We start from the raw sequence: 23,285 nt of genomic DNA on the forward strand, positions 1-23,285 counted from the left end.
GACGCTTGTGGTTTCCGTCCTTGCTCAGGCTCACCTGTCTCAGGAAGGGAGCCCTGCTGGTTTTCAGGGAGGAGAGAGGGATGGCTGTGGCATCTGGGACCTGATGGCTTGTTCTGTTTTTGTTTTTGAAGTGTTCTCTTGAGGCTGGTTTTGAACTAACTCCAGGGCTCAAGCCATCCTCCTACCTCATTCATCGGAGTAACTGATAGTACTGTTAGCTGATGTCAGCAAGAGTTACAGAACACAGTAAAACTCATTTAGTAAACCTGAAACCAGGCTTTGCGGTGACCCCAGTATTCAGACATCAAAGTGTGAGCTAATCGTCATGGTTTAACCTTTTTGTCCTGGATCATGCCCATCAGCCAGAAGACAAATGTATGCAAACACAGCATACACAAATGCACCTGATTTGTTTAAAATGCCAATCCTGGAGGGTTTTGGTTTTTTGTTTTATCTGCAGGAAGGAAAAAAAAAATCCCAGGTGGATTTCCTGAGAGGTGGCCTGGTGGTTAAATCCAGGAGGTTTGGCTCTCCTGTCTCCAACCCGGCAGGGTGGGCTTTTGCATAATGTAAATAGGGCTCTGGGTGGGACCTCCAAGCTTCTCTCCGGGCAACTGAGGGCTGAAGTCACCGATGATGCGCTGCAGACGCCGGCCGGGAGGGGGCGCCAGCCGCCCCGCTGCTCTTCCGCTGGGGGCGGGGTGACGCGGTCTCGCGAGATCGTCCCGCCGGAGGGGTTCCGGGACAAGCATGGCGGAGTCGGAGGTGTTACACCGGCGGGCTCCGAGCCGCTCTTCCTGGCTGCGGGTACGCAAAGCCCGGCCCCACCTCCTCCTCAGCCGCCGGGGCCGCCGTCGGTTTGGGGTCCTGACCCGAGTCGAGCTGCGACGCCTGCGACGGCGGCTGCTGCGGGCACACGCGTTAGGCGGGGACTGGAAGCAGGTCGCCCCCGCGGGCGCGCACGTGGCGGTAAAGTGCAAACTCCGGGCCCGCAGCCGGCCGGCGCCCCGCAGCCCGCCCACACCGAGCGTCCCGCCCGCGCCATGCACCGCGTCCGCGACCTGCAGCCTGCTCAACCCCCGCAACCACTCCACGCCCCAGAGCCGGGCCGGGCGCCCCGTGCGGAAGGTGTCCCCGAACGTCACCCAGCCCGTGCGGGACCTGGGCTCGGGCCGCGTGTTGATGATGCTGCCGCCGGGAGAGGTGAGTGGTCAGCGGGGCGCTGCCGGTGAGCCTCCGGATGCAGGTCGGATGCAAGCCCGTCCTCGTCCTCCTGCTCCGGAGCCTCTACTCCTAGCAAGCTAATGGGGTCGGACTTAGTGGCACTTAAACCGCCAGCGATCCAGGTGTTCGAAACCATTTAAAGCCCCCTCCTCTCACGGGAGTGACCGCTGCCATGTCTTTCCCGTGTCGATGGGCCGAAAGACAAAATAAGTAACTTGCACGAGGTTAGACACTAGCCAAGGCAGAGCCAGGAGGCAAAGGGAGGCAGTCTGACGTGGACTCCGGTCGGGGACATTGCCCCTGTCATGTCAAGAAGCGAAGCCTCAGGAATTGGAGACTCAAGCTCGCTGTGAGCCTTCCCAAGCATCGGGTGTGAGAGCGTGTTGGGAGCTGCAGTGGAGGTACTTTGTTTAGGGTTAGGTTAAAAACCTGACAGATGCGTGGTGGCGCACACCTTTAATCCCAGCACTTGGGAGGCAGAGGCAGGCGGGTTTCTGAGTTTGAGGCCAGCCTGGTCTACAGAGTGAGTTCCAGGACAGTCAGGGCTATACAGAGAAAAAACAAAAAACAAACCTGACAGATGTTGGCTACTTAGTACGGTGTAGTTTGTTTGTTGGTTTTTTGAGTATGTTCTGCCTGCGTTTCTGTACACAGCGCATGTGCAGTGCTTTCTATTACAGAGCATTGGAAACTCTGAAACCATAGTCGTAGAAGGATGTGAATCGCCATATGGGTGTGCAGAACCAGGCCTGGGATCTCCAGTAGAGCAGCCACTGCCCTTACCCAATGAGCAGCCGTTGCGGGCTCCATGCTGTGTAGTTTGGGTTTCCTTGTCAGGTGTGGCTGGTGACATGCACTCTGAATGCAGGGATGGTTGGATTTTAATGATAGGAAGAACAGCCTGTCCTGTGTTCTACATAGTTCTGGGACAGCCAGAGTCTTAAGGCCCTCAATCAAGAAAGAAAAATCCTTTTGAGCAGGGCATGGTGGCGCACGCCTTTAATCCCAGCACTTGGGAGGCAGAGGCAGGTGAATTTCTGAGTTCAAGGCCAGCCTGGTCTACAGAGTGAGTTCCAGGGCAGCAAGGGCTATATAGAGAAACCCTGTCTCGAAAAACCAAAAAAAAAAAAGAAAAAGAAAAAGAAAAAAAAGGAAAAGTCCTTTTGATAGGTAAATCACTAGTTAGGGTGTTTAATGGTTTTTTTCTTTTCACACTAGGGTTTCACTTTCAGTGGGATCTGCCGTGTGACTTGCGTCTACGGCCAGTTGGAAGTATACGGCCATATCATCAACCAAGGGCAGCCTCCCCAAGATGTCTTTTCTGTCTACACCCACTCTTACCTGACCATCAATGGGGTTCCGTACGCAGAACCCGAGAAAAGTGAGAAGGCGATCAGGAGGGAGATCCGGGCCCTGCTCAAGCCTTACACGAAACTAGGTAATTGGCTCCCGCTTCCGATGTCAAGGCTGATGACGAAGGCTTATTATGGGCTGGACGTTGCGCTGATTCCTCATGGGGGGTGTCTTACGTTATGAGAGTTGAAGCTGGTAGGTGGCACACTTCGATGGCCTGTCTCCACCCAGGTGTACCGGTGACCAGTGACAACCTAGAGCTTAGCAGTTGGGACAAGACCCTGCAGGCTCTAGAATTGTCACTGTTGCTGAGGTGTCTTGCTCTTCTTTGGCAGATGACAGAAACTGGGTGGTGCGGTACTTCCCTCCTCTGGGCTCCATTATGATTCTGGAACGGATGCAGTCTCGTTTTGTGGACTTCCTGAAGACCTATAAGTGCTCCTCATACGTGCTCCTGCAGGAGGTAAAGCCAGTGTTCCTTGATGCTTTGTGCCAGAGCAGTCACCCCTCACCTACAATGGCTGTGTAGGGACCCCCTGTCACAGTGATCATCCCCTCTGTCGTGTGAGTGAGGTGTGTGTTCAGAGAATCCCATGTGTTAGCAGGAGATAATCTATAGAGAGATGTAGTATGGGTAAAGGCACTTGCTGAACAGCCTGACTGATGTGGGTGCCATCCTCACTTGTGAGGCGAGGGACACACTGGCATAGACGCTTACACAACGGTGATCCCTGTTCCCTCTGCTTGCTTGGTTTCATTGCCCAGTAGAACTCAACTCTTCCGTGAAGAATAAGAGACATCCGGTCTCACGGGTCGATAGGCATCGTGGGAGTGCGGTTAGAAGGGTAGGACTGTGCATTTGGGAGCTGCAACAGAGAGGGTGTCTGAGAACACAAATGAGCAGAGAGAGAGCACGCGCGCATAAGCACGCTGGTGTAACTTGAGAGGAGAGGATGTGAGGTCTGGGCAGTGTCACTTCAGAGGAAGTTAAGGTACAGAAGACACATAAGAACCTGAGGAATGGCCAGGGTTGGGGGCATTGTGGTCTAAGGTGGTCTGAGAAAGTCCCATGCAGAGGATGAGGGTGGCCTCACGATGTGGTCAAGAGAGAAACTGAACGGCTCAAAAGGAACGAAGGCAGTGAAGCGGAGGCTCAGGGCTAAGCGCAAAGGAGCCAGAGCTCAGCAGTACTGTTGTGAAGGGGAACCTGAAACAATGCACCTGCACACCGGGCGTGGGATGAAAGGAGAGAAGAGGAGGGAGAGGTGAAGGTGCTGAGGGGATGCCCCTGGGCCTGTCCCAGACCCTGACGCCTTGGGAGGAACAAAGAGTTGTGTGTGTGTGTGTGTGTGCGTGTGTTCATTCATGTGTGACACCTTACTTCTGGTCCTCCGCAGCTATCTGTTGAGACAGTCTCTGGCTGGCCTGAAGCTGCCAGCTGGTCGGGCTGAATGGACGGCTGAATCACAGCTTGTCTGTGCACCTCCCAGGTCCTGGGTTACCAGGCGTTTGATTTGTTTAAGTAGTGTTTTTATTTTTATTTTAGCTGTCATTTATCTAGTTAGTTAGTTAGAGACAGGGTTTCTATGTGTAGCCCTGGCAGTCCTAGAACTAGTTCTGTAGATCCAGCTGGCCTTGAACTCAAAGAGATCCTCCTGCCTCTGTCTCCCAAGGCCTGGGATTAAAGATGTGGTTTACCACCAACAGGCTCTAATTAAATTTTTTTTAATGTATTATTCTGAGTGTGTGTGTGTGTGTGTGTGTGTGTGTGCGTGTGTGTGTGCGTGTGTGCGCGTGCGTGCGCGTGCGTGCGTGCGCGCTCGTATTGCCTGGATCTGTGCAGCTGTCTCCCGCGTGCCCCCAGGAGGCGCTGAGAGTCAAACCCCAGTCCTTCCTTTGTAAGGACAGACAGAGCCTCTTCTCTCTCTCTTTTCTTTCTTTTTTTTAGTTCATTAATTTTTTAGCTGTTTGTTTTGTTTTTGTTTGAGATTTGGTTTCTCTATGTAGCTTTGACTGTCCTGGAACTCCACTCTGTAGACTAGGCTAGCCTTTAACTCTAGGGTCTCTACCACCCTAGTGTTGGGATTAATGCTACCCAGGGTGGCCTTGTATGAAGTTTCTCTTCCCTTTGTTGTTTGGTTGGTTTTGGGTTGTGTTGTTATTGTTGTCGTTTGGCTCTTCTCCCCGAACCTTTGAAATGCTAATGCTCAGCTTGGTGTGGTGGCACACACCTTTAATCCCAGTGCTCAGGAGGATCTCTTGTGAATTCAAGGCCAGTCTGGTCAGCTTTGGGCAGGCTAGACTACAGAGAGACCTTGTCTCAAAAAACATTCAATCTTTTCGTGCAAAGAGTACAAGTGTGCAACAACACCCACCCCCTGCCACACACACGCACACGCACACACCCAGGACGAACGAGGAGAGAGACAAGAGCACACACTGGAATCCTCTCATGGTCCCTGAGTACCCTGAGTACTGTGAAAAGGAACCAAGGCGCTGCTGGTGTGGGAGCCGAGAGCGTCAGGCTTAGAGTTGCTGTGGGAAGGGAGTGAAATGAAGCGGTTGGGTTGGTCAAGGATGTGCTTCTGGGACTGTTGTTTCAGTGTGTGATTATGTGGGTGTATGCGGATGTGTGTGGAGCCTCTGGAGGACAGGTGTGGGATCCATCCCCCTGGAGCTGAAGTTACAGAAGGTCACAAGCCACTCGGCATGGATGCTTGGGACAGAGCTAAAAGTCTCCTAACCTCTGGGCCACCTCTCTATACACATACACACTTTTCATTGTTATTGTTGTTTTGGAGACAATGTTACTATGTACCTTGTCCATCAGGCCTCAAATTGTATTCCTCTTGCCTCCTGAAGTTCTAGGATTACAGATAGAGATCCTACTAAGGTGGCTCTTGTGGTTAAATTGTTATTTACCTCTTTATATTTGTGTGTGGGGTTGGATGAGCCTGTGTGGTGTGAACTTGGTGTGGAGGTGACCCTCAGGCCGTCCCACTTAGTCCTTTTACAGTGTCTCTTGTTGAAGCTGGGCCCTTCACTTACAGCTCTTCTAGCTAACCAGCTTTTCTCCAGGGTTCCTGTCTCTGCATCCCACATCTCCTTAGCTCTTCATGGACACTGGGGATTTGAACTCTGGTCCTAATAACTAGAGTTTTAACCACTGCTCCATCTCCCTAGCCCTTTGTGTGATTGTATTCTGAAGAGTTTTTTGTTTATTCTTTTCATTTCTTTGTCTGTGAATGCCACATATTTTCAGAAGGCCAGAAGATAACATCAGATTCCCTGAAGCGGAGCACAGTTGATTGTTAGCTGTCTGACATGGGTGCTAGGGACCTTCTGCAGAATCAGTAATCACTCTTAGGCACTAGGCCATCTTGTCCACTCTTGGTTACATTTTCATCCTCCCCAGAGTGAGGGAACCCTAGCCATGGGAGGCACCCAGGAAGGTGGCAGGAAAGCCTCCATGATGGCACTGAACTGCTGATTGCATGAGATGTGTTTGTGGGAGGTCCCTTCTTCCCTTCTCTTTGACCGTGCCTCCCCGTCAGCAAGCACCTGCCCTTTGTAGTTTCTGTCTACCTTCCTTCCGTCCAGCAGGCTTCAGTGGAATGCTGCACAATGCCCTTTACTCTTGAGCCTCATTAGTGTCTGCCCTGGGGTCTGTTTTGCGATTTGTGGCCTCCGCTGAGCTTTCCCTACATTTCCTTGCCTGCCTTGGCAGGGGCAGCCTGAGTAATGTAAGCCGTGGAGAGAGGCAGGCAGGGGCAGCCTGAGCAGTGTGAGACCTGGAGAGAGGCAGGCAGGGGCAGCCTGAGCAGTGTGAGCCCTGGAGAGAGGCAGGCAGGGGCAGCCTGAGCAGTGTGAGCCGTGGAGAGGCAGGCAGGGGTAGCCTGAGCCATGGAGAGGGGCTTGCACATGAGAAGGAGCAGGATGTTGGTGGAGGGATGTGTGGTGAGGGTTGAATTTTGGGGTATTAAGAGAAATTTTGGGGCTGTAGAGATGGCTCAGAGTTTAAGACTGCTCTGTATGGAGGTGTTAGACACCATGAAAAATGTTTTAAATGAGGCTGGAGAGGGCTCAGCGGTTAGGAGCACTGAGAGCTCTTCCAGAGGTCCAGAGTTCAAATCTAAGCAACATGTGGCTCACGACCATCTGTAATGAGATCTGACGCCCTCTCCTGGTGTGTCTGATGACAGCTACAGTATACTTAGATATAATAAATAAATCTTAAAAAAAAAAAAAAGCTGGACCTGGTGGCGCACGCCTTTAATCCCAACACTTGGGAGGCAGAGGCAGGCGGATTTCTGAGTTCGAGGCCAGCCTGGTCTACAAAGTGAGTTCCAGGACAGCCAGGGCTATACAGAGAAACCCTGCCCCCCCAAAAAGAGAGAGAGAGAGAGAGAGAGAAAGTTTGTAACTCATGACTATATGATGCTTATTAATGTAGAAGCAAATAAATGTATATTCATTAGAAACTTTCCTTACAGTTTCAGTTGTTATATTTCAGAACGCTCCTGTTCGGGTCAATTCTGAGTTTACAACTTTGAAGAAAATTGGCATCAGAAGACAGAAGAGGAAGAAAGCCATTTGCTTGAGTGAGAGTGGCCTTTGTGCCCTGGAAGAGTTAGTCAGCGTGTCCTGTGGTGAGTTTTGCCTGTTGTAGATGCCTGTGTCCCCGAAGCCTCAGTCACTGCTCAGGACTAGAGTCCTGAGGACTGGCTCACACCAGGGCTCACTGTTTGTTTTACCTGCAAAAGTAGATGGCTGCCCTGTCATCCTGTTGTGTGGCGCTTGTGACATTGGAAAGTCAACGTTCAATAGAATACTGATTAACCAGTTATTAAATAGGTAAGCTCGCTTGTGTTTTCATTGGTCATCTGGGCATGAAGTGAGATTCAAATGGAGAAACTTGCTTTTGTTTGATCTTCTAAGGTGTGGCCTCACTCTCTAGACCAATTTGGCCTTGGTGATTCTCCTGCCTCAGCCTCCCCAGTGCTATGATTATAGGCATAAGCCACCATGCCCAGCTTGATGGACAGACTGAAGTTGGGGATTTGTTTAACTCACTGCTGTCAGCTGGGCCATGGCATTCTGCAGGGCAGTCCCCTGCCTCACTCCCATGCTGATGCTGATCTGCAGCAGAGGCACCTGCTCTCCGTCCCTGAGCCAGCCCTGTGTTAGTTTATAGAATACCGTGTGTGTTGCAATTGGCACAGGGTCTTGCCTGCACCGTGGCCCTCACCTTGTGGAGTAGGACAGCTACAAGGCCACACGGGGTGATGATCCTTGTGTGTCACGAATTTTCCACAAAGAAGGCTGCCTCAGATCTCTTTCTCTCTCTCTCTCTCACAATTTTCAGCATTCCTGGGGTTGACTATCTGGAATGTGATCTGGGGCAGACGGAGTTCACTCCTCCTGGCTGTGTCGCTTTACTTACCATCACAGAACCACTTCTGGGTACGTAATACACGCTCCTCAGTGTCTCGGGCTCTCACAATGTTCTCTATAAAAGGAAAAATGTGCAAAGTGAATCACTCTGCCTCTAGCTTCCACAGCAAACTTGAGCAATACTTTATATCAGATTTTTTTGACTATATTTATGTGCATGGTGTTTTACGTGTCTGCGACTCTGGGGTGCTGGGTCCTTTGAAACTGAAGTTGCAGGGAGACGTAAGTTGGGTCCTGCAACATGTCACCCTGACAGCATCCCAGGTAGCCTGTGTGTCTGACCCAGTACTACTGAACAGGCTACAGACGCTTCTTCTGCCTCCACCAGTTATCCTATAACATCCTTTTCCTGGTTCAGACTGCAAGTAGAATTTCTGCTTTGTTTTGTTTTGTCTTCAGCTGCCCCTGGGTGTGGAGTTGTCTCGCTTCTGCATCCAGATAGCCATATGCCTGGCTGGCTGGCTTTTTTGAGACGGGGTTTCTCCATGTAGGCCTGGCTGTCCTGGATTTCACTGTGTAGACCAGGCTGGCCTTGATCTCACAGAGCTCCCGCTGCCTCTGCCTCCCAGGTGAAGGCCTGCATAGCCTGGCCCCAGAATTTTTTATTATCTCCCAGTGAAGCAGTTCTCTTTGCAGTCATCTCCTCCTCCCCACCCTGTCTGTCTGTTTCTGTCTCTCTCTCTGTCTCTGTTTCTCTCTCTAATTTATTACTTTTTTAAAATTTTCTGTGCATTGGTGTTTTGCCTGCATGTATGTCTTTAGGAAAGTGTTGGATCCCCTGTAACAGGAGTTACAGACACTTGTGAGCTGCCATGTGGGTGCTAGGAATTGAACCCAGAGCCTCTGGAAGACCAACCAGTGCTCTCAGCTGCTGAGCCAGCTCCCCATCTCTTTCACTCTCTTAGTTGCTGTTCAGTTCTGTCCCCACTCAGTCTGGCTGTTCACTGTGGACTAGGTTAGAGACTGTGTCAGACGTCATCTCCGAGAAGGCAGCTTGACGGATAAAAACCACCTCAGGTTCCTCCGTGTGGCCGAGTGTCCTGTTACATGTTTACAGAATGTGTTTGCCTGTCCAGCTATTGAATGTTTGGGGTTGCACCAACCTGTGTACATGTTCCATGGCGCATGTGTGGAAATGAGAGCCTTTGAAGAGTTTCTGCTTCCGGCTGCAGAGGCAGGATCTCTTGGTTTTCTGCTACTGGACCGCATATCCCAGACGAGCTGGCCTGCAAGCTTTTAGGCTGTGCTCACCTCCCCATCCCATTCTCCTGCAGTACTGGGTGCGAGTGCATGGGCAGCACCTTCCCCACTGAGTCAGAAGTCCGCCCGCCGTGGAACATCACTGCCATAAGCACAGAGGGCAAGCACACAGTTGAGACCCAGCTTTCAGGGCAGTAGTGTGTGCCTAGAGATGTGTGGTTGCTAGGTAACATGAAAGTCTGCTGCCAGCAACAGTGCACAGTAACATTAACTAATTCTCTTGGTTCTTGCCAATGGTATTATCTTGATTATAGACCCTCGGGCAGGTGTGAAGCAGGGTTTGGGGTTTTGGTTTGTGTTCTCATGACTGCTGACACTTGAATATCATCTCCTGAGGATTCACATTGTCAGTGCCTGTTGGCCACTCCTTTGACCAGGCTGACCTTGAATTTAGAGATCTGCCTGAGTGCCTCCGGAGTGTTGGGATTAAAGGCCTGTGCCAACACAGCCTGGCTAAGTCCCTGGATTTTATTTTATTTTTTTGTCCCTGGATTCTTTTATTCTTTTATTTTTTAATTGTTTTGGGGCAAGGTTTCTCTATGTGTGTACCCTGACTGTCCTGGACCTCACAGAGACCCACCTGCCTCTGTCTCCTGAGTGCTAGGATTAAAGTGTTTACCACCATGGCCAGCACACCATTTTGTTTTTTAAATTTTATATTTGCTTTGCTTTTTTTTTTAAGATTTATTTTTATATATGTGTGTGTATACACATATATATACATACACACACATATATATAATTTATATATAAAATTTTGTGTGTGTATATATATATGTATATGTGTATATGTATATATATATATATATGAGTACACTGTAACTATATTCAGACAAACCAAAAGAGGGCATCAGATCCCATTACAGATGGTCATGAGCCACCATGGGGTTCCTGGGAATTGAACTCGGGACCTCTGGGAGAACAACCAGTGCTCTTAACCTCTGAGCCGTCTCTCCAGCCCATACTTGCTTATTTTGAATGGGAGTTAGGTGCAAGCGTCTTGGCATACATGGAAATCTAATGACAGATTGTTAGAGTCAGATCTTCTCACCATGTAGGTTCTGGGATCTGAGCACTGGCCGTTAGCTTTATTCAACAGTCTGTGCCATCAGATCTCTGTGTCTGTAGATCTCTTTCCCTGCCTCTGCCTCCCAAGTGCTGGGATTAAAGGCATGTGACACCACTGATTTTTTATTATTATTATATCTAAGTACACTGTAGCTGTCTTCAGACACACCAGAAGAGGGCATCAGATATCATTACGGATGGTTATGAGCCACCATGTGGTTGCTGGGATTTGAACTCGGGACCTTCGTGAGAACAGTCAATGGTCTTAACTGCTGAGCCGTCTCTCCAGCCTGATTATTAACCTCCTGGATATTGGGAACCAAACTCAGCTCCTTAGTGAGAGTAGTGGATCTGTTCCTTCCACTGAGGCCAAACTCTGGCTTTTTTCTTTTGGTCTTTTCCTTTGGGTTTGGGGTTGTCACTATATCTCTGGCCTGCCTGGAACTTGCTGTCTTGGAAGTCACAGAGTTGCTTTGCCTCCCAAACGCTGGGATTAAAAGTAGGTACCAAGGGGCTAGAGAGATGGCTCAGCTGCTAAGAGTGCTGACTGCTCTTCCAGAGGTCCTAAGTTCAATTCCCAGCAACTACATGGTGGGTCACAAAGATCTGTAATGGAATCTGATGCTCTCTACTGGTGTGTCTGAAGACAGCGACAGTGTACACATATAAATAAGTAAATCTTTCAAAATAAAAGTACATACCACCACTCAGCAAGGGTCATAAATTAAATTTTTTTGTTTTTGTGTTTATTTGTTTGTTTTTTGATTTTTCGAGACAGGGTTTCTCTGTATAGCCCTGGCTGTCCTGGAGCTCACTCTGTAGACCAGGCTGGCCTCGAACTCAGAAATCCACCTGCCTCTGCCTCCCAAGTGCTGGGATTAAAGGCATGGGCCAACCCGGCTATAAATTAAATTTTCAACAGACTGTAAGCCATGAAAGGTATAGAGGTTCATAGTTGTATCCCAAGTACCCAGAACAAATAGAGCCATACCAGAACATGATTGGAATTTACTCACATGCATGGAGTCATGTTTGATGGTTTGAGAATTCCTGATGTCTTTGGCAGGTTTGGCAGGGACACAGAATCCTGGCCACTGCCTTGTGGCCATGACACAGCTACTTTTGCTTGGCAGTGCTGTAGATGGAACCCCTAAGAGTAGTGGTTCTCAACCCGTGGATAGTGATCGCCCACAATGCTGCATATTAGATACTTACATCATGATTAATGACAATAGCAGTATTGCAGTTATAAAGAAGCAACAAAAATAGTTTTATGGCCGGGCAGTGGTGGCGCATACCTTTAATCCCAGCACTTGAGAGGCAGAGGCAGGTGGATTTCTGAGTTCAAGGCCAGCCTGGTCTACAGAGTGAGTTCCAGGACAGCCAGGGCTACACAGAGAAACCCTGTCTTGAAAAAACAAAAACGAAAAAGTTTTGTGGTTGAGGGTCCCTTCCAAGGTGAACTGTAATAAAGGGTCGTAGCACTGGGCAGATGAAGAACACGGCCCTCGAGCGTTGCTCTGTCTTAGGCGAGTGCTTGGGGACTCACTGCTCCTGTGTTCATTTCCTAGGACCGCCGTACACTCACCAGAGGAAACCACAGAGGATGGTGTACTATGGGAAGATGAACTGTTACAATGACTACGAGAATTACATTGACATAGTAAAATACGTGTTCAGAGATTACAAGAGAGAGTTTCCACTTATCATCAACACGATGGGCTGGGTGTCAGGTAAGACCTGCACACATGTGCAGCTGCCATGAGCACTGCACCCACACACGATGACATGGGGTGCTCGGGTGAGGGGGAGCATGGGTAGCTTGTAGCTGAGAACAGCCCTGGATGTTCCAATGCAGAGCATACCGGCATTCATCATGGCTGTCCTTCTTATGTGCTGCTGAGCATCAAACCCAGGAGCTCCGGCACTCGAGCCACAGCTCTGAGAATCTCTTATATAAACAGTACCTGTTAATAAACAAGCCAGCCGGGCCTGGTAGCACACACCTTTAATCCCAGCACTCAGGAGGCAGAGGCAGGCGGATTTTTGAGTTCGAGGCCAGCCTGGTCTACAAAGTGAGTTCCAGGACAGCCAAGGCGAAACAGAGAAACCCTGTCTCGAAAAAAAAAAAACAACAATAACAACAAAAAAACCAAGCCAGTGGCCAATGAGCTGAGGCAGGACATAGAAGGTTGAACACTGGCAAGAAGAGGGAATTCTGGGAAGTAGTAAGAATGAAATAGATTGGAGGGAGATGCTGAGTAAGACACTAAGGAAGAAGGAAAGGGAACTAAGCAGGCAGAGGAGATAACAGTGTGGATGGATTAGGTAAGTTAGGAGCCAGTCACTGAATGAGCCAAAGCCATGGCCAAGACGTTTAGTAATCAATAATGAGCTATCATTCCAGGAATGGGCCAGAAGGAAAACCCATTGTTATTTTTACATATTTCACTTTGCTTCGTTGGTTGGTTTTGGATTTTGGATACAGGGTTTCTCTGTGTAGCTCTGGCTGTCCTGGAACTTGCTCTGTAGACCAGGATGGCCTCAAACTCAGAAATCCGCCTGCCTCTGCCTCCCAAGTGCTGGGATTAAAGGCGCGCGCCACCACCGCCTGCCACACTGCCTGGCTCTTGTTGGTTGTTTTTTTTCATTGATTTTTCTATTCTGTCAAACACTGTATGTGGTGCCCTTGGGTGCCAGAAGAGGGTGGCAGATCTTGTCAGCTGTGCATATGCTGCCTGTCCATGGCTTCTCTAGAGGGCTTTACCTGTGCCTGTGGCCTCTCCCCTCACAGATAATGGGCTGCGGCTGCTTGTGGACCTGATCCGGGTGCTGTCTCCCAATTATGTCGTTCAGTTATATTCTGATCGCTGTAAATTTACACCGACACTGACCTCCGAATACGTAGAGCTCACAGATGGCCTGTATACAAAAAGCAAGATCAAAAGATATCGAGGTTTTGAAATTCCAGAATTTGGAGACAATTTAGAATTTACTTATGAAGAGAAAGAGTCTAGTCCACTTCCAGTCTTCACTGGACATGTACTGCTGTCTGTTCACTCCGAATTCTTAAGTAGTAAAAATGAAAAGAACAGGTAAGTACAGAACCGCTTGTAAGCAAAGCCATCCTGTACTGGGCTTGCTGCTTTGCTTGGGGGTGAGTCCCGAGGTGGTCATGGTGGCTCTTGTAGGTCATCCCAACACCAGGAAGGCAGAGATGGGCATCATGGGTTCAGCCTACAGTACATTGTCAAACCCTATAAACGAAAAGAGAATACTCCTGTTAAGATTGCAGGTTTACCATGGCTATACATTTAAAGGAGAGTGGGTGCTGGTGAGCACACAGAGGCAGGGCTTCTGGTGCTGCTGGTCTGTGCTAGGAGTCTTTGGGATTCCTGGTGGTCAAGGCAGGGTTTCAGATGGAGATCAACACTAACCCTAACCACGTGCGCTGTACAGGCCATTTAACCAGGGGGCTTGGGAACATCCTGAAAGAGCAAAGTCTATCTAGTGTTACCGGAGTGCTCTGTTGTCGCTGTTATGCTGTTGTGTCATGCTGCGCTGTCATCTCTGTGATGGTGGCGGGCGTGACTGCTGCGATACTCTACTCACTGTGCTCTGCTCTGCTTTTCAGGGCCAAATACAACAGGATTTTTCGAGATCTGGCAGTGTTGGGCTACCTTAGCCAGCTGATGCTTCCCGTGCCAGAGTCACTTAGTCCTTTGCACAGCCTGACGCCCTATCAGGTAATCGGAGCTGGTGGGCAGAATTATCTGATACTGATAAGATTCTTGAGGCTTCCAAGTCCTGGTCTGCTCCTGTTTAACTCTTTGCTTGCCTAATTCTCAAAACAGCCCTGTGGTTCTGATACTGTCCCCATTTTTCACATGGGGAGACTAAGGAACAGTGAGGCTGGGTTGCCTGGAAGAAGATGCAGAACTGGCATTTGTCCTTGGCAGGCAAGCCTCAGTGTCTGTCATGTATTGTAGTTTCATGACAGCTGTAAGTTATCTGATCTGGTGGCTGCCCCACGTTTGCACTTACCAACTGCATGAGAGTAGTATCTGACATCTTAGGTTGTTTCTGATGCTATAGGACTCTGTGAGCCTTCCTGGCAGTACCTGGAACCAAGAGCACCTCCTGTGGACTTAGTTATTCTTGTTAGGTTCCAACACCAAATGCAGAGTCCAGGCTGCTAGGAATTGCTTTGGGGGAAACCCGCTATTGTGTGAGGATCTAGGGTGTGGACATGGTGTCAAGTGATAGAAGTAGTATGTGTTTGGAGATTGAACCCAGAGCCTTACTATGTTGTGGGATGACACTCAGGCTAAGTTTCACATGCATGGGTGCACAGGTGCACACGTGTGTGTGCGCGTGCGCGCACGAGCATGCACACACACACACACAGAGTCTCAGGTTACTTTGCCATTCCTGTGTCAAAACACTGCCCAAGGCAGCTTAAACAGGTTAATTGCTCGGGCTCACTGTTTGAGAGGCTTAGAGTCTGGTGGCACAGCAAAGGCAGGGTGGAAAAGCAAGAGACCCTGCATCTTGATTCACATTCACTGGGAATTATGCAAGTCTTAACACCTCAAAGCCCATCCCCAGCAGCACACCTCCTAATCCTTCCAAAACAGTTCCACCATCTGGGGACCAAGCATTCAGGCTTATGAGCCTGTAGGGGCCGTTCTCCTTCAAACTATCAGCAGACAGACACACACACACTGCATCAGCATTTTGTTTCTAAACCAATAAGTATTTGCTTTGAAGACAAAGCGAACAGTGTCACCATAGATCTCTACTGTTGAGTTCCTTGTGCATTATACAGGGGAACTTAATGTATTTTGTTTTTGTTTTTTAGATTTATTCATTTATTTTATACATACCAGTACACCACCATTGCTTTCTTCAGACACACCAAAAGAGGGCACCAGATCCCATTACAGATGGTTGTGAGTCACCATGTGGTTGCTGGGGATTGAACTCAGGACCTCTGGAAGAGCAGTCAGTGCTCTTAACCTCTGAGCCATCTCTCCAGCCCCCGGAACTTATGCTTTGTTTTGTTTTTTGAGACAGGGTTTCTCTGTGTAGCCCTGGCTGTCCTGGAACTCGCTCTGTAGACCAGGTTGGCCTCGAACTCAGAAATCCGCCTGCCTCTGCCTCCCAAGTGCTGGGATTAAAGGCCTGTGCCACCACGCCCGGCACCAGGGGACTTATGATTATTATGATTACCTGGATATAACAAACAAACAAGTCACTTTGTGTTTGTGCCTGTGGGAAGGGAGGTGGGAGGTGGCTGAGCCCTAGAGCCTCTCCTGCTTGCTTTCTGCTCTTGTTCTTCTGCGGGGCCGAGTGGCCTGGTGCTAGGCTTTGCTGCTTTGTGGGTTCTCCCTGTGCCGCCGGTTTTCCCTCCTGTCATTAGATAGGAGAGAAAGAAGGATAAGGGATGGGGAAGACAGAGATCCTTGAGTCTAATTTTTTCTTGTTTCTTTGAACAAGACTACTAACAGACCACATCCAACCCCACCTCTCAGGGCCCTAGCTCTGAAAAGTTCCCAGAATTCCAAAGGTCACACAGTCGCACTTGCACAAACTGTCTGTGGCTGGCAAAAGCATCCTTTGCCAGGGCGTGAGGGAATCATAGTCGGCTGCTTTGGGCAGGTGTAAGCCACACCATAAGCCTGCCTGGGATTAAAACAAAAAGCATACTCTTAAAATAGTTCTGTGGTTTGTTTGTTTGTTTTTTGGTTTTTCCAGACAGGGTTTCTCTGTGTGGCCCTGGCTGTCCAGGAACTCACTTTGTAGACCAGGCTGGCCTGGAGCTCAGAAATCTGCCTGCCTCTGCCTCCCGAGTGCTGGGATTAAAGGCTTGTGCCACCACTGCCTGGCCCACCCTCTCTCCCTCCCTCCCTCCCTCCCTCCCTTCCTTCCTTCCTTCCTTCCTTTCTTTTTTAGGACACCAAATTGTAGAATTGACTACACTGACTTGCAGCTCGTGTTCTAGCTTATGACGTAGCATGAGAGTGATGGGTTTGCTTCTAAAAGAAGGAAACCGTGAAAGCAAGGTCTTAATGCAGCAAAGCACAGCTAGTAGATGCTGCAGGCACCGAGAAAAGCTGACCAGAGGCTGTCTGGACCCTCAGGGCCCCCGTGACTGACCTCATAATCCATCTACCAAGAACTGTCCTGAAAGCCTACAGCTGCCACCTAATGCTGATCTTACCAGTGCTTTTGTTAGGTTTTTCAATGGGCAGAGAAAGGAATGAAAATGATCCAGGCCGGGCATAGTGGCGCATTCCTTTAATCCCAGTACTTGGGAGGCAGAGGCAGGCAGATTTCTGAGTTCGAGGCCAGCCTGGTCTACAGAGTGAGTTCCAGGACAGCCAGGGCTACACAGAGAAACCCTCTCAAAAAACCAAAAAAAAGAAAGAAAATGATTCAGACAGGAGTACAGGAAGAAGAGAAATGTAGCCAGGCTGCCTTGAACTTCAAGTCCTCCTGCCTTTGCCTGCCATGTGCCATGACAGTCATCATATACCACCACACCCAGGGCTTCCTGCATTGTAGGCCAGGACTCCGTCATCTGAGCCAATCCCTACCCTAGGTTTCGGCCGGGTGGGATGATACATGCCTACAAGCTCAGCACCTGGGAAGGTAAATGAAAGAGAGGCAGCCGAGGCAAGCTTCAGGTTCAGTGTTTTCTAATCCACCTTTTTTCCCAGAAGAAAACGGGGGACCTGGTGTGATGCCCTGTTCTGAGGCAGGCTGGTCTACATACTGAGTCCCAGGCAAGCCTGGGCTACAGAGTAAGACTATCTGCAAAAGAACCCTGCAAGTCCAGAAAGTCCAGACAACCTAGAAGTGGGGGAAGTGGCAGTACCCACACTGACTTATAACTACACAAGTGAGCACACACAAGCACATATACAAGCCTAAAGAGTCTTTTAAGTCAGCCGTTGGGATCCACGCCTATTAGTTCATTGTTTAGGAGCCTAAGGCAGTACATTGTCCGTTTGAGGTCTCAGGAACACACGTCTCAAAGTAGAAGTTAATGAGAGGTGCATGTTTACGGTTTATTCTCCAGGTCCCCTTCAGTGCCGTCGCTATCCGGGTCTTGCATGCCGACGTTGCGCCTACCCACATACTGTATGCTGTGAATGCCAGCTGGGTCGGCCTTTGCAGGATCGTGGATGATATGAAAGGCTACACTCGGGGCCCCATCCTGCTTGCCCAGAACCCCATATGTGACTGTTTGGGCTTTGGTGAGTGAACAGTAAACAATGCCTCCTGCCCTGTCCTCTTCACTGGAGACAGCAGTCCCTGACTGTATGTTGTATTAACATTTGGTGCCAGACATAGATGGCATGGTTTTATACCACCATCACGCTCTGTTAGCCTGTTTCAGTCCTCATGGCTGAACATGGAACTTTCAAATACTTTGAATGGTACTTTTTTTTTTTTTTCTTGTTTTTTTTTCAAGACAGGGTTTCTCTATATAGCCCTGGCTATCCTGGAACTCACTTTGTAGAGCAGGCTGGCCTCGAACTCAGAAATTCACCTGCCTCTGCCTCCCAAGTGCTGGAATTAAAGGCATGCACCACCATGCCCGGTGGCACTTTCTTAAAACTTATTTTTAGCTAGGCATCGTGGCTGACTTCAGGAGGCACAGGCAAGTGGGTCTCTTGTTTGAGGACAGTATTATCAAGTTAGCAAGTTCTTGGACAAGGGCTATGTAGACCCTGTCTCAAAAAAAATAATAATTTTTAATTCTGTGGGTGTGTTCCCGTGAGTTGAGAAGCCTTTAGAATAGAGGTGTTGGTCCCAGTGCTGGCATAGATAGCGCTTGGTTGTGAGTGCCTGAGATTGGTGCTGGGAGCTGAGCTTGGGAGGAATACCAAGCGCTCTGCCCCTGTCGGGCTACCTCGTCAGCCCCACAGCTGCACATTATATTCTGTGTAAAACACTGGAAGGGAAAACTCCTTCATTTATTCCTCCTGTTGGGGTCGCGTGCCTGTCTGCCAGCTGCTCTCAAAGGCCAGATGTGGGCATCAGACCCATGGGAGTACAGTTGTGAGTCAGCATCTGGGTCCTAGAGATGGACCGTAGGTCCTTTGGAGTTAAGCAAATGTGCTTAACTGCTGAGCCCCAAAATTCGGAATTAAAACTCTTAATGTAGGACTGGAGAGATGGCTCAGTGATTAAGAGCACTGATTGCTCTTCCAGAGGTCCTGAGTTCAATTCCCAGCAACCACATGGTGGCTCACAGCCATCTGTAATGGAATCCAATGTCCTCTATAGACAGCTACAGTGTACTCATCATGTATATAAAATAAATAAAATCTTTTTTTTTGTTTTTTGTTTGTTTGTTTGTTTGTTTGTTTTAAAAGATTTATTTATTTATTATATGTAAGTACACTGTAGCTGTCTTCAGACACTCCAGAAGAGGGCGTCAGATCTTGTTACAGATGGTTGTGAGCCACCATGTGGTTGCTGGGATTTGAACTCTGGACCTTCGGAAGAGCAGTCGGGTGCTCTTACCCACTGAGCCATCTCACCAGCCCCCTTGTTTTATTTTTTGAGACAAGGTTTCTCTGTATAACCTTGGCTGTCCTGGAACTCACTTTGTAGACCAGGCTGGCCTCAAACTCAGAAATCCGCCCGCCTGCTTCTGCCTCCCAAGTGCTGGGATTAAAGGTGTGTGCTACTACACCCGGCTTAATAAAATCTTTAAGAAAAAAATTAATAAAACTCTTAATGTCACCTTCACTTCCCTGCGGTTGCCGTGTGCAGCTTTGCAGAATGGCTGACCCTGCTCTGTATCTTGAAGGTATCTGCAGAGGCATTGACATGGACAAGCGGACCTACCACATCCTCACCCCTCTACCCCCAGAAGAGTTAAAAACTGTGAACTGTCTGCTGGTTGGTTCCATTTCCATCCCACATTGTATTTTTCAGAACCAGGTGAGTCCCCGTGGAAGGGGTCTGCAGGGAGTCTGGGCAGGTGAGGCCAAGCTGACGCCGTCAGCGCTCAAGGCAATGGGTCCTTGGAAGACATACACCTTTTTTTTTTTTTTTTTCTTTTTCTTTTTTTTTTTTTTTTTTTATTTCCATTTTATGTGCACTGGTGTTTTGCCTTTTGCCTGTGTGTGTGTGTGTGTGTCTGTGTATGTGTCTATGTCTATGTAAGGGTGTCATGTCTTGGAGTTACAGACCGACAATTAGTTGTGAGTTCCTATGGGCATCCTGGGAATTGAACCCTGGTCCTCTGGAAGAGCAGTCAGTGCCCTGGAGACAGACACTTTGTTTATTATGGGACTTGAATGCCACACTCCGTTTAGACAGGGTCTCTATGCTGCTTCTTTGTGTTTCCATTTCAGCCTGGGCCCGAAGGGTCAGTTCCTTATGTCACCACAGATTATAATTTAAATATCCCTGGAGCAACAGAGAAAATTGGAGAGAGAGAGTATGGAAAAGCATTCCCTAGACACAAATTACGGCAAAGAAGAAAATAAGCCTGGGAATGGAGAGACTTTGCTCCCGGGATGCCTCGTCCCAGGCCGAGTCAGCAGACTGCGTGGGCTGTGGTGAGTGGGGCTGTGTGGCTGCCGAGCTCCTGCTCCTGCCCGCTGTTCACGGAACTGGAAAGTGTGCTGTGCCCCTCCAGTGTCTTCCCTCTGAGACAGGAGGGCCTTGTATCCTACAGCTCTATCTGGCCTCAAACTCTGGGTATTTCAGGCCTGTGTTAGGACACCAGCTCTCAGACTTTTCAGCTCTTTGGTCTCAAACTTGGCCCCAGCCCTCTTGACGACTGGTTGTCCCGGCTGTGGCGTGCTTCCTGAGAGCTGTGAAGCAGTGAAGAAAGCCGTGGTGTCCTCAGAACAGGCAGAGGAAGGACAGCCTTGCAGTTTTCCAAGAAAATCGGGACCATGAAAGTATGGCTAGAAACTGGGCAGCAGGCTGACCCGCAGGTTCTCATGTACAGCGCACAGACTGCCGGGGGCCTGAGCAGGCTCAGTGAGAGGCGTGTTGAGCCATGTGGACATTAGCAACCAGGTGCCAACTCCTTGGTCTGATCCTTGGGTGCCATCGGATCTTCCAGTGCTGTAAGCAAGTCTTAGAAGATTGTATTTCATCTGTTAATTTCAGGGTCTTTTGAATCATGAGGCTTTATGTTGAAGAACTTGCTCTGACATCCAGAAAGCCCCCTGGTTAATTAAGGAAACCCTTGGCTCCTTAAGTCTGGGTTTGCTCTCACTGCCCCTTCCTTGAGGCAGTGGATACTGCCATGGGGCCCTCCAGCCTGGAGTGGACACATACATGCCTGGTGTCGGCAAATCTTGGCTATCGAGGATTTCTCCGACAGACCCAGAGGCCACTGCAGGTGGATGTTGTGACCAGGAGTGACTGTGTCAGGTCATTTCTGTGGTTGCAGAGCTGAGGAGCTTCTCAGGCAGGCATGATGGATCTGTCAAGACTCCACCTTCCAGCAGGATCATGAAAGACCAAGGCTGTGGAAGGCTTACACCATTGCTTACCTCCATCTTGTCTGTAGCCATGGGAGTGTGCCAGTCTCCTTTGCTTGGTGCCATCTTTGTGGCAGCCTCAGCATCTGAAAATCCCATTAGGCAGAGCTGCTGCTTCCCCTTCCCTGTAGAGCACTCACTAACTGGTCCCCACCGCCCCCTCGCCCAGTCTGTGTCTCACTTGAGCTTGTGGTGAGCCTTTCTGGGAGGGAGGAGGCTCTTAGCCTGCTGCCCAGGCAGGTCTCTGGGCACCGTTGGCTCTCCTGCCTCGCAGAGAGTTTGAAGACAGCCTTCTAAGACAGCCTTTGTCACCTTTGTCCAGTTCCCCAGATCTTCTGGTCTTCACAGTACTAAAGATCGAGTGGGGCTGGAGAGGTGGCTCAGCAGTTAAGAGCACTGACTGCTCTCCCAGAGGTCCTGAGTTCAATTCCCAACAACCACATGGTGACTCACAACCATCTGCAATGGGATCGGATGCCCTCTTCTGGTGTGTCTGAAGCTACAGTGTACTCATGTACATAAAATAAATAAATCTTTTAAAGAAAATAATAACAAAGATTGTGAATACAGCTCTTCACTACATTTTCCTTAAAAGGGTGAATTTTGGCTTTTAAAAGCTGACCTTGTCCATCTCCACCAGTAAAGACTCACTTCAGTAGTAGAGGGTGCTGTGAGGAGCAGAGGTATCTATCTGTCAGGCTTGGGGGGGAGGGGGGGGCGGGGGAGGCTTTCTTTGGAAGCCTGGCTTGGGTGAGACCTGGGACAGCTGTCTGTCCGTGCAATTATGGTGTCTGCATTTGGGGCAAGGTTTTGGCTCTGACATCTTTTGGGAGGGGCCTGTGTTTGGAGACAAGATCTTGCTATGAACAGACTGGCCTCAGAATCCTGCACAATCCTGCCTCAGTTTCTCAAGTGCTGCTATCACAGTGTGTTCCATGTGTGTGGTTTCCTTTTAGATGGTCTGTCCTGTCCACTGTAATCAATACACACACTTATTTAAGAACACTACAGCCGGGCGTGGTGGCGCACGCCTTTAATCCCAGCACTTGGGAGGCAGAGGCAGGTGGATTTCTGAGTTCGAGGCCAGCCTGGTCTACAAAGTGAGTTACAGGACAGCCAGGGATACACAGAGAAACCCTGTCTCAAAAAAGAACACTACAGAACTGTGAGACAGCAAACCCCAAGTTGCCAGTGCTCCGGCTCCTTAAGAGTGGCAACCTAGGAGTCGTTGCTGCCCTGCTGTGATTATTGAGAAGTCAAGACCCAAGAAAGTGACAGTGCGGGGGCTGTGCGAGTCTGGAGTGACTCCTTCCTTTCCCAGAGTCTGGGCAGAGGAGAGGGAGGGAGGTGACTACATCCTCCGCCTGGATCTCTTTAATAAGAGCCTCTGACTTGGGGTTTCTGCCTGGTCCATGATGTGGAAATGAGATGATGTGGATAAGGAGCCCCAGGCTAACCTGCAGAGAGAGAGGGAGAGAGAGAGAGAGGCACTGTTGGATGGGCCCAGCCCTCATCTCAACCAAACACTGCACTGAGATGGACAAACAAGCCCCATCCAGGCTGTGGTCTTTATCCACTGTCTATCCCCTCCTTCCTTTCTGTTCACCCTCCCTCCCCATAGTGTCTCACTCTTGGCCCAGGGTCTCCAGTTCACTGATAACCCGCTGACATCTCGCTAGGATGATGCTTTGCTTCAGTTTCCCGGGTGCTGGGACTCTAGGCGTCCACCTCCTCTTCTGACGACTTTACCTTGCTTTGTTGGTTAGCTTTGAATGGCAGAGTAGTGGTGAGACGTGGTGCCGTGCTGTCGGAGCTGAGAGCCGTATTTTACCACTGAGGAAGAATCTACCCGGTGTCTGTTCCCTTCTCCGTGTTCCAAAGTGATGAGCGAGATTGTCTATAAAAGGCCCTGCCAAGGCTCTTTTCTTGTATAGCCTGTCTCTGTGGTTATAACCTTTTTGAAGGCAGGCATCGAGGTTTTGTTTTAATAAAGTCATTCTCCACTGTGTGCGGTTCCTAGCCGTCTCTCATTAGTCATGGACTTGATTAAAGTTTCTGAGGACATGGGTTTGTGTACTTCAGTGTGTAAGGAGAATTTATTACAGATAATTATTTAAACACTTAAGCCATGGGGATAGAAATAGCTTTGGAAGGAGGCTAATGGGCTTGGGGCTCACAGAAACCCCATCAGACACTTTTGTCTGAGGCTGCGATAAAGTGAAGAGAATGTGCGTGTGTGCGTGCGTGTTACCTGGAAAGGCCTGTGCACTAAGGAGAGGGAGAGGAGGAGTCGGGCTGGATTGTGTTGTTGAGAAAGGATCTCTGTCACCCTGGCCAGCCTGAGGCTGGCTATAGAGACCAGGCTGCTCTTGATCTTCCTGCCTCAGCCTCCCCAGTGCTGAA

At 49.4% G+C, this 23,285-nt stretch overlaps 1 protein-coding gene across 5 annotated transcripts; it reads left to right on the forward strand.

Annotated features, from left to right (window-relative positions):
* The first annotated feature begins 656 nt into the window (after positions 1-656).
* Nol9 (nucleolar protein 9) lies at positions 657-22,890 on the forward strand. Of its 5 annotated transcripts, none has more exons than XM_017320412.2 (12): positions 657-1,203; positions 2,443-2,662; positions 2,913-3,040; positions 7,091-7,226; positions 7,341-7,431; positions 7,943-8,040; positions 11,931-12,092; positions 13,154-13,454; positions 13,994-14,105; positions 17,444-17,621; positions 19,187-19,320; positions 22,649-22,890. In XM_017320412.2, the coding sequence occupies exons 1-12, from the start codon at positions 751-753 to the stop codon at positions 22,652-22,654; spliced, it is 2,019 nt and encodes a 672-aa protein (XP_017175901.1). In that variant the 5' UTR covers positions 657-750; the 3' UTR covers positions 22,655-22,890. The 5 variants fall into 5 exon arrangements, 4 of the variants coding, with proteins under 4 accessions (XP_017175901.1, NP_083003.2, NP_001153071.1 ...); NM_028727.3 differs by having other exon boundaries at positions 717-1,203; positions 7,344-7,431; NM_001159599.2 differs by lacking the exon at positions 22,649-22,890 and adding an exon at positions 19,737-21,434 and having other exon boundaries at positions 717-1,203; positions 7,344-7,431.
* Positions 22,891-23,285: the final 395 nt, after the last annotated feature.

Source organism: Mus musculus, chromosome 4, assembly GCF_000001635.26.
Source record: "Mus musculus strain C57BL/6J chromosome 4, GRCm38.p6 C57BL/6J".
NCBI classification, from domain to species: domain Eukaryota; kingdom Metazoa; phylum Chordata; class Mammalia; order Rodentia; family Muridae; genus Mus; species Mus musculus.

What these genes read in the sequence shown, in the direction of transcription:
- Nol9 (NM_001378856.1), top strand. Translation starts at nt 751, where the DNA reads ATGGCGGAGTCGGAGGTGTTACACCGGCGGGCTCCGAGCCGCTCTTCC. An exon ending in GTTAGTCAGCGTGTCCTGTG is followed by an intron (nt 7,227 to 7,340) that starts GTGAGTTTTGCC and finishes TACCTGCAAAAG; the next exon opens with TAGATGGCTGCCCTGTCATC. An exon ending in AGTAAAAATGAAAAGAACAG is followed by an intron (nt 13,455 to 13,993) that starts GTAAGTACAGAA and finishes TCTGCTTTTCAG; the next exon opens with GGCCAAATACAACAGGATTT.